General features: G+C 42.1%; 1 protein-coding gene across 1 annotated transcript in view; it reads right to left on the minus strand.

The window, feature by feature from the left end:
- pcloa (piccolo presynaptic cytomatrix protein a) overlaps positions 1–4,733 on the minus strand; it is a 53,043-nt gene extending 48,310 nt beyond the window's left edge. The window contains exons 1-2 of the mRNA XM_065951181.1: positions 4,507–4,733; positions 1,244–2,417 (exon numbers count right to left, since the gene is read on the minus strand). Coding sequence (XP_065807253.1) covers positions 1,244–2,417; positions 4,507–4,718 — 1,386 coding nt within the window. The 5' untranslated portion in view covers positions 4,719–4,733. The remainder of the gene's footprint in view (positions 1–1,243; positions 2,418–4,506) is intronic.
- Between the last annotated feature and the right edge of the window lie 9,274 nt (positions 4,734–14,007).

Genomic DNA, 14,007 nt, shown 5'->3' on the forward strand with positions numbered 1-14,007 from the left:
AAAAAGGCAGCAGGACAGCTGTATGATGATTACAACAGCATTTTTGTTATTTTTAGCATTAAAAATGTATAACATTTTAATTTATAACAGTATTTACACAGACACTGTGAGCCAAAAGAATATTTTAAACATGCCAGTTAGAAGAAAAGCTATAATATGACTGTTAATGCTGTTTAATGCTGTTACCATAATGCGTAGCTACACAACAGTGGTCTCTGTGTATTGGTTATAGCCTTGGTTTCCAATGTGTGCAAACAACAGTGTTTAAAAGGGTCAATGTTGACAATTTGATCACTATCTGGAGCAGAACAATGAGTGTATTTTTGTGTCTAATGGGACTCATTGCATAGACTGGATGAGATAAGGTTGATTCATTCAACCAGAACTAACATTAGAATAGTAGTTACTCATACAGGAACAGCTTTTAAGTTGAAGTGGTGTAATTATGAATACAAAATTAAAGGATATTTAGTCCTAGAAAGTATCAATCTGGTGAAAACTGACCCTTTACTTTGATCGGCATAGTTACAAATCCCAAAAAGAAGCTCAAGCAGAAGGAAGCAGTCACTCTGCTGTGCTGTAGAGGCCCACCAGCGTTTATGGTCCATGTGTGACATGGTGTCCTCACTGGCTGGCACAGTATCTTCCTGTGGCCATGACATGAGTCACCTTGATCACCACATTCCCCAGGTCCATATGGTCCCTCTGTTCCTCAAATCATATGCCAATCTTAGGAGATCTACCCCTTCTGCCAGCTACAGGGAACAGCAATATGCTGCTGGCAGGATATGATGAATTCATGCTCAAATTATTCTTATTTTTTTTCTGATATCACTTTTTTTTAAACAAATTGAAACATTTCAATCTTCATTCATATTCAGATAAACATTTCCATTCACATGAATCAAAAAGTTATGTTGTGATCTTGATTAATCTATCTTTTATAAAACCCATTTTTTTAATTGAAGTGCTTGAAGGATTCTTTCTTGCAGTGTAATGTAATCTCAGCAAACCACCATTCTGGTTACATCTGACTTGGAGATGTACTGCCTTGTGTGTTATTGGATAAATGAGACTATACCCCGTAACGGACTGCAATTTGACCATTGGATATTTGTTACTTAAAAACTGACAGCTTTATAAAAAGTTCTGACTTGATTGTGATTCATTACACAACCTTGTAGAAACAATGATGAAGTGTGATTAAATTTGTGAAAAATAACAAAATGAATCATCATCTTACCGCTGAGTCTGGGGGGCTGAACCCGCACAGGCTGCAGACCTGGTTCTTACACTCCGTGCAGTTACTGTAATTTGGAGGATCCTTGGACCCAGTGTTCAGCTGCGTGGTCTTACACAGCGGACAGAGACCACCTCCAGGCTTTCCAGGCCCAGGAGGCCCTCCATTCTTAGCTGGCTCACCAGGTTGAGCCCCTGGTGGCCCTTGTTTAGGTCCAGGTCCTTGTTGAGGGGGTCCACCTTTTTGCTGGGGAGGTCCACCCTGTTTGTCTTGACCTGGTGGTCCTTGGCCTGGGGGTCCCTGCGGACCTTGCCTGGGCCCCTGTCCAGGAGGACCCTGGCCTGGTGGTCCCTGACCTTGCTTGGGTCCTTGTCCTGGGGGCCCTTGGCCAGGAGGACCCTGACCTTGCCTGGGTCCCTGCCCAGGAGGCCCTTGACTAGGCGGTCCCTGGCCTGGTGGACCCTGACCTTGCCGAGGTGCCTGTCCAGGTGGCCTTTGCCCAGGAGGACCCTGACCTTGCTTGGGTCCTTGTCCTGGGGGCCCTTTCCCAGGAGGACCCTGACCTTGCTTGGGTCCTTGTCCTGGGGGCCCTTGGCCAGGAGGACCCTGACCTTGCTTGGGTCCTTGTCCTGGGGGCCCTTGGCCAGGAGGACCCTGCCCTTGCCTGGGTCCCTGCCCAGGAGGCCCTTGTCCTGGCTTTGGCCCTTGTCCAGGAGGTCCCTGACCCTGTTTCTGAGGTGGTCCTTGTTGTGGTCCCTTTGGTCCTGGACCTTGCTGAGGGCCCTTGCCTGGACCTCCCTGCTTGGACTCTGGGGCTGCAGGTGCTCCTCCCTCCTCTTCATCCCCAAACAGTCCAAATTTGGGCATGTTGACGGAGTCTCCCATTGAGGTAATGGAGGAGGAGACTGAGGAGGTCATCGAGGAAACAGCACTTAGGGGGTTGGCCCCGCTTAGAAAGCTGGACCCAAACATGCCGGAGGACTTGGTCTCTTGGTCTTTAGGCTCCTGCCGGAATCTGGATTCAAAGAGACTAAGGGAGGAGGGGCTGCGGCCCGGTGTGGGCCTGCCGGTTGGACCCTGGTTGAAGGCGTCTACAGTGCGACTCTTACTGAGACCTGAAGGGCCCCTGGAGGCCCCTACCGGCTGTGGACTCCGCTGGGCATCAGATTCTGATGGTCTGGAAAAGAAAAAAAAGAAGAAAACAGACACTTTTTGTTAGCCCCAGTGTTATCAATATTTTTCAACTGTATTTACTTTGGAATGCAAGAAAATGTCAGCTGACCAAAAGCAAGATAAAGACAACAGACGTACTATAACTGTAAGAGATCTGAAGACCAAATATCTATGTATTGTATGTCAGCTTCTTTATCTACCATATCCCTTAATTTGTCAAAGTAATTTCTTTGGTTGCAATGATATCAAATTAACAGAAATCATATTCATGACACACAAGTAGATTTATAAATAGATTTACATAATCTGGTGACTCTAGTCAAACAAAAAACTAATGTTTTCTAAAAAATAAACAAGACACTTTACTGATAGTGCCCAATATGATCATGGTAAACACTGGGTTTATCAATTTAAGATGACTAGATTTAAACTATATGTTTAAGTGGGTATGATTTGACGTTGTCTGTGCATTTCTTATATGTACAGCAGATTATACAATCCATTTGCCATTTTCCAGTCTTGTGGCTATTGCTCAAGATATTTACATACTCCTCTGGCACTACTGTAGCATCATTGAGCTAATAATAAAAGCAAAGACCGTGGCATTAAGGCTTTGTAATCTCAGGCCCTTTTCAACACATCAGTGAGCACAAAATGTGTGGCCAGCAGCCCTCGGGTGAAGCTGACAGGAAAGTGAATACCATTGAATGACGATGGAGTGTAGATCATTGAGATAGAGGGGGAAATGCTCGGCTCAGCGGGGGTAAGCTGAGACATCTTTGTTAGCTTGGGCTACAAACACAACCTACACATACAGGAAAAAGTCAAAGGGATCCTTAGGGAAATGCACTAATGGGCTGATTGGAAGATGTTTTGTTATTGCAGCTAGCAGATATATTGGTCTAAGATACATTTTAATTACAGTGCAATTAAGTTATATGCAGTGATGAATACTCCATATGATTATTTTTTACATTTGATTCTGGGTAATAACAGACCAGCAAGCACTATAAGTAGTAGTGGTGTGATGCCATTTCACTGCAGCTCGATTTCAGCACCACGGACAGCGACTACACTGACAATGACAGCAACAGACGATGGAACCCGACTTTAACATAAAAAAAAATGAAAGCAGATGGAAGGGAAGTCTATGTATGATGACATTAACGCCACTGTTCTATTTTTAGTCATATTAATATTGATGCACCCCTCCCCCTCCCCTGGCTCTGATATAAATAACAATTCGCCCTAAATGGTGCCAATTAGCAGCATGGCACATCATGCGTTCTATCAGATTTAGAGGAACGTTTTGATTAATGACATTTTAAAAACTAAAGCATTACTGAATGGGTAAGATATTGTTTCCAATGGCAGCCTTCTACGTCCCTCTCAATAACACAGCCTATTCCCCACACCGACTCTGTTCCTCTTTTAAGAGAATTTCTGAAGTTGAATTAGCCTTATTACAGAGAGAGATGGATAAACAGGTGATGAAGGTGGCACATACATTAAACTGGATGTTAAGGCGTCGTTCAAAGAGAGGGGGAAAAAAAAAACATTTGGCTCGACAGATTTTCTTACCCAGAAGGCATTTCGAATATCACACAAATACTGGAGGTGTGTCTCTTACGCTCTGATCACACACTGTGACAAACCACGGACAGTGAGGCCAACAATTCGTCTAAATCAAGCTCGTTTTCATCTTTAAAATCATCAGTTAAATAAGGCTTCAGTGAAAAACTGAAGATACACCAGACCCAAAGCTCCAGCTTATCAATTGAACGCGCCCAGCTAATATTAGAGCTGCGTTAAAAAGATTGCGATCTCTTTTCTGTCATGCAGATCATCAGATTTTTATTAATGATAATCCATTAGAGAGCTCTAAGAATGGAACCGCGTCTTGGTGCGGTTGGCAGGATTTAAAATGGGCGTGAACGAGCTCCCTGACAGCATATTTCCAAATGCTGCTTCACACAACCACAACACATCCAGCCTGTCCTCTCTCACGTATCACTGCTTGGTTAGTGTGGGTATTTTAAGTGCACCAGAACATTAAAAAAAAAAAAAAAAAAATGCTGGTTAAATAGCCCTGCCTTCGTGCAGCTGCTGCGCCTCCGGGCTGCCTGCCTTGCGCCCTTGACATCGCGGCGGCGAGCTGCCTCTTCTGCTCCTCGCTGAGTTCATCCAGGTTGACCGGAGTCCCGTCGGAGACCCGCACGTAGCCGCCCTTCCCGTCCGGTGCCAGCCCCCCCGGCAGCCCAGACGGCGGCCCTTCGCCTCCTTCCAGGCTCGCTTCGTTCCCCATGATCGACCCCTCCCGTCCCCCGTCCCCCCCTTGTATTCGGATCAATGCACGATCCGAGACCTCTGCGGCTTTACGTCCGAAGTGCGCAGCGAACACGGTGTCCCTCGGTGTCTCGGAGCATCTCAGAAGGTGGAGGTTCAGTTGTTACTTCCCTTCCCGGTGCTGTCTCTCCATTTCCCTAGTCCCTCTTGTTTTTCTGTGTCGCGCATCTCTGCAGCTGTACACCACAGTTTTCCGTGAGGGGGTCTCGGTCTTACTATTACTCACAGTCACAGAGGGCTGTTTCCGGTACAGTCAAAAAAATAAAACACTGGCACATAATAAGGTTTCTATTTTTATACATAGAAATACACCGTAATTAGCCCAAATGATGCAGAAATTGGATATAATCCAGACAGCAGACATTGCTATACTCTTATCCTGCGACACTATCTAGGTTATTTATTGATTTGATAGGTTAATCCATGTGGGTTGCAAGACAAAACGAGTGGAAATAATTGTTAAAGGCTTAACTAAAACAGAACAAAACTGGGCGAAATATCACACAGGCCTAGAGTATCACATTGTCCAGGCGTCCTTTTTCAACCAGACTTGCATTACTTCCGTTTTCTGCGTAAAACTCTGTGAAATTGACGGAGATTCACCAGCAGCCTCTCTGTGCTCCTACTCACTGCGCATGCCCAGTCTCTGACAGGTGATCAGAAGACATCAGCAGAGGAAAATATGTTTTTAAAGGGGACTAACTCAGCTCTATGTTTCTTTGAAACGATTGTTTAAAGAGTCGATGGTGAACAACGGTGTCAGGTGAAGGGGTTTTGATGCTGCTTTCTTGAAAGTCCTTTATTAGCTTACAGTTTTATTTGGGGTATTTAAAAAAAAAGAGTGATTCAAAGGAGAGAGTTGTAAATATTGTTTTTGTGGGTCAAGTATCTGGGGCTCCAGCTAGGCTTGTTGGAAGTTCATTTATACTGTATGAACACACCTCTCTGTCTCTAGCCTACATACAAAGTTGCTCAGTACTTTGATATCCAGGATCAGAGAAATCATGTTCATCTTCCAAGTAGCCCACTAAAGGTAACTTTTTTTTGCATCTTTATTAATCCAGGATTTACCATTCAATTCACACAGCAACACATATACATCAGCTTGCCACTGATTTAACTTTAGGGGAGATTGCAACTATAGAATGTGAAGAAACACAGATAAGCATCTGCAAGGATTGTCATGATGACTCATGACATGAATAATATCTCAAATGCGTTGTTTCTTTTCTCTGGCAGTTGTTGGATGTTCCATTTCATATCTAAACTTCATCTTTATCATCCTAAAATAATGTGAATCTGAGGGTTGGCGGAATACGCGGGAGAATCAGGTTGGCTGCAGCCAGATAAATCACAATGAATTCTTTATCTGCCCTCCTCTTGTGAAGAATCGATGTGCGTTGTTAACACTGACTGCACAGGATGAAATGAGAGTAATATAAAAGCTCAATAATGAAAAGACAGAGGCTGCAGTATGCTGCATGTTCTAAACAAAACAACATCACACACACCAATACATGAACCTGAATACAAAATGAAACATTAAAGCTGCATTGCATCAGCCCACATGCTGAAAATGCAAAACAAACTGTACTCTGCATATGCACAACCAGTCACCAGACCAAGAGAGTAGGATATTAAAACACGTCTGCTCGGCTGTATGTCAAGCAGATGTATTGCAATATGACAGCGTGTGCTCATTTGCTGTGTTGTCTTTGGAGCTTTGGGGCAGATGTGTCCTATATGCACCCAGTTCACAGCTCTCTCAGTACTGGTATGGCTGGAGAGGCGGACTGGGGGATTTGTATCAAGGAGTACACAGCCCATTCTTATTCCTTACTGCATATGAAAGCTTCTGAATAAAAGCATTAGGCACCACGTGACACTACAGGTCATCATTTAAACCCAATTATATGTGATGACAGCTCCTGCAAGGGGACTGTTAGATACCAATCTGCTTCCTGTGTGCCTCGCTGATGTGTGTTTGTGAGTCTAAATTGCACGGTTTCAATGAATAAATAATGGAATGCACAACAAGTAAATGTAATCTTTTAGAGAAAAGATCTGACATTTAGGGAGATGATCCATTTCTTGCCAAGAGTTACATCAGATAATCTGGTACCACTCTATGCCTACATGGTAAACAAGATGCTGAAAATAATAGGTCCAATGTCTAGGAAATCTAACCAATTAAATGATAAAGTCACCTTACTATATGATCAGACGTTAAGGAAACATGCTATGTTGAAATACTGGCTTCTCTGACAACAATGAAGCAGCCAGTATGTCCTCCTTCTAAGTTCGATTTCCGGTCTGGAATGGTCTGTTTTTAGTTTTAAGACATCCCATGCACACGGCTGACTCAGACGCCCCTCAGTTTGCCAGACAAACAGTAAACCAACAGGTGCTGCAGCAAACATACTGTTTCAGACATAACTGATTCTACCAGGCCTAAAAAGCCTCTGCATTTTTCTAACCACCTGCACAATCAGAAACGTGGTGAACTTGCTTGCTTTAAAAAAAAATTGAAAGGTTAGAACGCAGAAAGTTTTCAAGGTTCCTGCTTGAGCATCGACTCTAGGGAGGATGGGGCAGGGAGAGAGAGGACAGCAGCTAAACAACATAAAAAGACACCATGAAAAGTTAAACCATCAAAATATAAAATGTTCGGTTAAATGGTTAACCTAATGGGTGCTTGGCCGAGTCAGGTTTGCGGTTTTCCCTACTTCCTCTCTGTAAGTTAATCTAAACATAGCGGCCTGTTAGCTTAGTATTAGCTTCATAACTACATTAGTTTTATTTCTCTGCTCGTTTAAAAATCCATCTTTTTCATCCCTACCTATCTCCTTTTTTATGTACAGTACAGATTTGCCTTTTTTTTTTAAGAGTTGTACAGTATGACCTTCTTTTCAGCCCAAGGATCTCTCTCCTCCACTTCCTTCCCTTCACCTCAGTGTACGTGTTCGTGTAAGAAGAGGTGACTTTTGGTCTCTGTCTACAGTGATAAACGAGGGTAGTGTAGCCATTGCTCTGCTCCTCCTCTTCTTCGCACTGAGCGCTGAAGCATGGCCTGATTGTCTCTACGCTGTGAAGCGGAAGCAGCCGTACATGCATGCTCTCTCTCTCTCTCTCTCTCTTTCTCTGTATCTCACCCACACAGTCACATTAACACACTGACTGCAACATCCAGTCATGCAATGCAAACACATACACCAAGACAGACAGACAGACAGTCACAGAGATGGGTGTAAACACACATCACACACAGGCCTGAGGACAAGCTTTCTCTGAGGCAAGTGCCAACTGAGCAGTTTATACCCACACACACACACACACACACACACACACACACACACACACACACCTGCTTACAATGTACCCAAAACACTTTCACTAGTAGAATGCTGTCAGGGCGCTTCAAGCATTTTCCTGTTATAGACTTATAGTACCTGATTTTTGTAACCTATTAAAGTAATTTATTCTAGAAAAAGTACTCAGACACTAAAAAGGCAGAGATGATAAAACTGGTAGGAGATATCATGTTGGTTTGGAACATTTATTTAAATGAAACAACTGAAATGTAAGACGGGAAGAATCCGGTATGGATCAAAATATAAAGATTAAGAGGAGCCCGATTTAGAAACACTAGTTCTAAGCAGCGATCAGTCAAAGGTCGTGGGATTAGAAATTACAATATGATATAGAAGTATAACGTAGTGTAAAGAGGAATACTCTAGAAAAACACATTTAAACTGGCGTTAAGTAATACTTAGTTTTTGTCCATCACTGAGTCTATATGTTGGTTAGCTTCTCTCGTGTACATTTAGTTTGTGTGAGAGGCTTTTGTGCCGTGGAGCTCGTCCAATGTAACTCGAGTCTGGTAACCAGATAACACACACTGCTCTGTGTTCATTAAATTTGAATACTCAGCAGGGTAAAGGGCAAGGACACTTAACAAAAGGCATTTATTTTGCTGCAGAGAGAAATAACTGTTGAACTTAAAAACTCATCTCTTTAAGTACTAACATTACCTTACTTAACATAAAGGGTTGCAGGTTTACACAATTACTCAAAAAAAGTCAATTCATCAAAGACATAATATACGTCTGAGACATTTATGTGCTGTTTTATCCCACGTCGTGAAGGAGAGCTTTAACCCATAATCCCATCTACTTTGTAGAAATGAGGTGGTGACTACTCTAAAAGACAAGAAGAAGAAAAAAGAGTTACATACCTTTATTGGAGTTGTTTTTTTGTTGTTATGGGTAGGAATGTGTATCATCTGTATCCTTGCGAGGGAGCTTCCACGTGAGGCTGTAGTTGCAAGTGAAGTTTAATTTCCATTAGGACTGAGCTCGTCTCATCCCTATTAGCAACCTGGCACGCGTCTAATTCCCTCCCCAACCGCAATTTCCTGACCAGCGAGACTCTCAGGACTAAAAATACCTTTGAAGTCACGGCTTTCTTTCCTCACTCAATCTTAATATCTAGTGTCTATTTGCATGCCGGGGTGAACTCAGGTAGGTGTGTTTGTCACAGACAGGGACACACACATAAACATAGGAGGTCCCTCTAATCCTCTTTTCTTCTGACAGATAGGCCAATCACACACTGCTCTACACTGTAAGCTGTTTTCTTTACAAACAGAGCATGACGTCCTGCCGTAACTCTCTCTGCAATACTGCACAGTGAAGTCTGGAAATCAAATAAAAAGGATTCAACAAACAAGCAGGAAAAGTCTCCAAAATCAATTATTCATGCTTTGCCAAACTGCGTTTTACCCTCAGACTCGTCACCAAAGCTGCATAGAGAAGACACATATCACCACCCATCTGTTAAAAGCAGCAAACACAAACAACACAATTGGATAAGCCTGAAAAATGTCACAGAAAACATATATGAATTCTCCGCAGTGTGGAAAAACATGCTGGATTTCTTTCTCACAGCTTCCTTCTCCAAGTGTGAGTAATGCTCCTCGCTCCCCGAGGACTCACAAAAGGCGTCTGATTCAGAGGCTTGACACAATGCCGGAGTTATACAAGTCGCTTTTTGTTTCTTACGAAGACACAGCAGAAAATACAAAGTGAGGAAGAAGCAGAGTCAGGGAGACGTGCTTGTGGGAGTCAGAAAGCTCAGACTTTTCTGACATTTGTTGATTAAAGGAGCAATATGTAACTCTGACACATAGTGTTTAAAATGGGTACTGCAGTCCATATTCAAAATATGAGAGAGTCTGACGATATAGTAAGGTCATTTTATGATTTAATTCAGGAGATGTCTTACATACTGGTCCTTTAAGGCTGCAAAATTAGCCAACATGTGCTAATAGCTAAATCAAGCATTATGTCATCTGTTTCTTTTGGAGGATTACAGGTCACTTGTCCTCGTGTGTATTTAAAACGAGTCACAAAGGGTCTAAATGACTCCTGTGAAGGCCTGAAGTTAGATCTTTCATGGGTATAAAGGTGATCATTTTTGCACAGTGAAACAGATCTGAAATCACTGTAGGACTTACTTGAAGGAGGTTGTTCTGGTGCATAGGTGAAGTGCGTGGGAAGGAGGCTCTTACAGGTAACATGACTTAATAGGATTTACCGGTCAGTGTTTGGAAGCCGATCTCTAAAGCCACATGTACAGTGCCTGGTTGATGTAACAGCAGCATGACCTCCCAGCCAACAAAAGGTCTAACAGTACATAAAAACAATACTGATCTATTGGTGAACAAATACAACAAATCATTATTCTACATCCAAAAAAAGCCACCTCATTTGAGTTATTCCCACTTTTCTCGGTTGGTACTTTTCCTCTCAGCACTTCTCAGACAGTGTGACAGCGCTCTGATGTCTTGTTCCTCTGAAGTTTCAATTCCTGCGAGGATACCACTGTTTTCCTTTGTGTTCAATGGAGGCTGCTCCTGCTAATTGGCAAGGTTTTCCACAATGCACTCAGCACAAGCAGCTGCCAGAAAGGAAAACACACACCGTGGCTAGAGGACATTTATGGAGAAAGACTCACCTTCTGTAAAACAGCAAAATGCCGCATTGAATGGACACAGATTATTGAATTGTATGAATACATCAATATTTTAGGAAATATGTTGTTTGTTGGATAAGATCAACGTCATGTGTGTTTTCCTTTCAGACTTTAGCTTAGCACAAAAACTTGAAAATGGGGCAGGGGCAGCTGGCTTAGCATAACAAAGCTAATGAATAAAAAACACCTTTTAGTCCTGTGGCTTCTTTCCCGCACGTCATTCCCCACTCCCTCTTCCCCTGATTTCCGACTCTATCCACTGTCCTATCTCTCCATTAAAAGGCACAAAAAGCCCAAAAATAAATCTTTAAAAAAGACAAACACCTTTTAGTCCAACAGTGGGGATCAAACAGAGCTGTAATTGATTGACTTTTCTTTTGTCTACTGTTCAATAAAGGTTAGTTTTTTTTTTTAATGCACAGAAATCCAGTGAATTAAAGATACCGAGAGACAGTCTAATTGTTCTTCTTGTTGGCTTAAGACACTGGCCGTTTATCTTTCTTCATGTAAACAAACCCTTTACAGACACAAAAGTATTTTGGGGCATGTTTTCCATTCTCCTTTTTGAAGTATTCCCCCAATTTGATACCACTTCTCGCAGGTCGCTAGAGGCTCGAGCCGCTTTTAGTCCCCCTTCAATCACAGAGCTAACATATAGAGACAGACAAGCAGTCACATTCACGGTCACTCCTACGGGCTATTTAGTCACCAATTAACTCAAGAGCATGTCTTTGAATTGTGGGAGGAGACTGGAGTCGCTGGAAACCCATGCATGTAGAGGAAGAACTGAAGGATGTAAATTCCACAATAAAGGTTCCTGCCTGACCTGGGATCAAACCAGGAACCTCCTTGGTCTGATGCAACGTCGCTAACCCATGGCACTGCCAAAAAATATAATTTTTATATTTCAGTCTTGGATGAAGCAATTGAACAGCAACCAAGCAATGTTAAGGCTTAAAAAAATGTGATTTACATTGAGAATGTCTGATTTAAATATTCATTTCTAAATAAAAGGAAGAAGCTGTTGCATTTTTGTTAAAGGTTGTGTGCTTTAGTTGCATCATGATGCATGAGCTACAAATCTAACTGCATGTAATTTTCTGTTCAGAAATCTGACATTTAAGAAAAACCTTCAAGAGCATTGTGCTGCCTCTTCATCTCCCACTCACATTCCACTTTCTTTTTTCTTTGAATTGACATCAGCAGCTGACATCTTCACTAAAGCTGCTCCAGCATGTAATGAGCTGATTCATCAATAGCTGGAGATGACTGAAAAGAGGTCTTTATATTCAGAATACAATCCAGATATAATGTCAAAGTAATGTGGGCTAAATGCCAATCATTAAGCAACACATACCTGTTGTCAAGGCAGTGCGTCATCGGCAGGGACGGCGTCACTTTGTAACAAGGGGTTTTGTCCCCCGAGTTTAGGTCGACTTAACACAGATGAGTCATACAGAAGGCAAGTTTTAATGTGCACACCTACATACACATGCACAAACAATCTGAGCTAACAAGGGGGTTATATAAATACTCCAAAGCCAACTGTCTTTTTATGCTTCAGGGAAACAATCCAAAACTAGCTTCAGCTTTAATTAAATCTCTTTTCTTGGCTCGTTATGTGGCTAAAAGTAATGTTTGGAGCTGGACCATGAAAGCTTTGGCAGTCCTTGAACGTAACCCTGTAGCTCAGAGAGAATCAGTATTCTCTCCAGAGACGGACAGGAATAGGTCATTGATCACCTCATCAATCCCAAGCAATCAGTGAATGGAGAGAGTATGAGGTCAAACGGCTGTGAGACACTCTGTCTGTCTACACACACACACACACACACACACACACACACACACACACACGTGACAGGGTCTGTGAGGCGTCTGCATTTATGACTTCCATCCTTGTAGCTCTGTGTTGAAGAGGCGGGATCACCGACATAAATCATCATGGCTTCTTGATAACAGGCGGAGAAACAGCACTCCCAGAGGACACTGTATATACAGTGAGTCATAGAGGAATCATTATTTACAGAAGCCAGCAGTTAATTCTGTCATAAATATTAAATATGGAAGGTAAACATGGATGTGTAGCTTTTGTTTTAGTCCAAATACGCATTTGTTGAAATGAAATCTATAATACTGCCATGCTTGTGGTTGGGAAATAAATGCTGTTTTATATTCAAGGACTGCAAAGAAATATGAATTTGGGGTGATGTGTAGCTCTCCACAGTGTTACATAAAGGGCTTTGATTAATAATTATTTTCATTACTGATTAATCAGCCATGCATTTGTTTTTAATTAAGCCGTAAAACATTTGGTCTGTAAAATTTGATTTAATAGATTAAACTGTCCATCACCACTTCAAACATCCCAATATGTTCTCATCAAATGTTTAGAGATATAAAAATATGAAATAACCTGAAGGGCCAGTGTGGAGGATTTAATGACATCTAGTGGTGAGATTGCAGATTGCAACCGACTGAAGGCTGCCCCCTCGCCCTCCCCTTTAAAGCCGGTAAGAGAATCTACACTGGCCGACAACCACATGACACACACAAATAAATAATACTGAAAACAACTGTGAGTATAACATGCCTCTTTGATTGACACACTGGTCCTTTAAGATTAACTTAAGCAGCAATTTCTTAAATGAGAGAGTGGCAACAAGGAATATTGGCAATTAGGATACATTATTTGACAATTCTTTTGATCGATTTAATTTTTAAATTGTGTTCATCACCCCTCCTTAACTTAGCTCCTCCCCTTTTCTGACATCCCGTCATCCAAACAGATTTTCATACGCTCCCTTATTCCATCTGTTGAATGTCAGTGTGTGGCTCTGAAGGGGCACTAAGTCTGCAGATGAAGTTGTGCTTTTCATGACGCACATTAAAATATAACATGTTGAAAAAAATGGTGTCAGAATATCGCCGTTTGATTGGACGATGCAGACAGTTCTCTTGTGAAGTAAGTAGTTCCTTTCCAAACAATGAGTTACAAGGCCATACAGTTAGAAAAACACCTCATGATAAATTTGTGCGCATGTGTGAAAAAAGAAATTGCAATCACACCATTAAATTCTTGTTTTACAGACTAGGTAAACATTCATATCTCGTGCTTTCACACTCCCTTGTAATTCAGTGAATGCAATCAATGAGTAGGTCAACAAGGAAAGTTTCACTTGGAGAGCTCAGTCAGGGTTCAGTCTTGATGGAAA

Source organism: Labrus bergylta, chromosome 23 (assembly GCF_963930695.1).
Source record: "Labrus bergylta chromosome 23, fLabBer1.1, whole genome shotgun sequence".
In the NCBI taxonomy this organism is placed as follows: domain Eukaryota; kingdom Metazoa; phylum Chordata; class Actinopteri; order Labriformes; family Labridae; genus Labrus; species Labrus bergylta.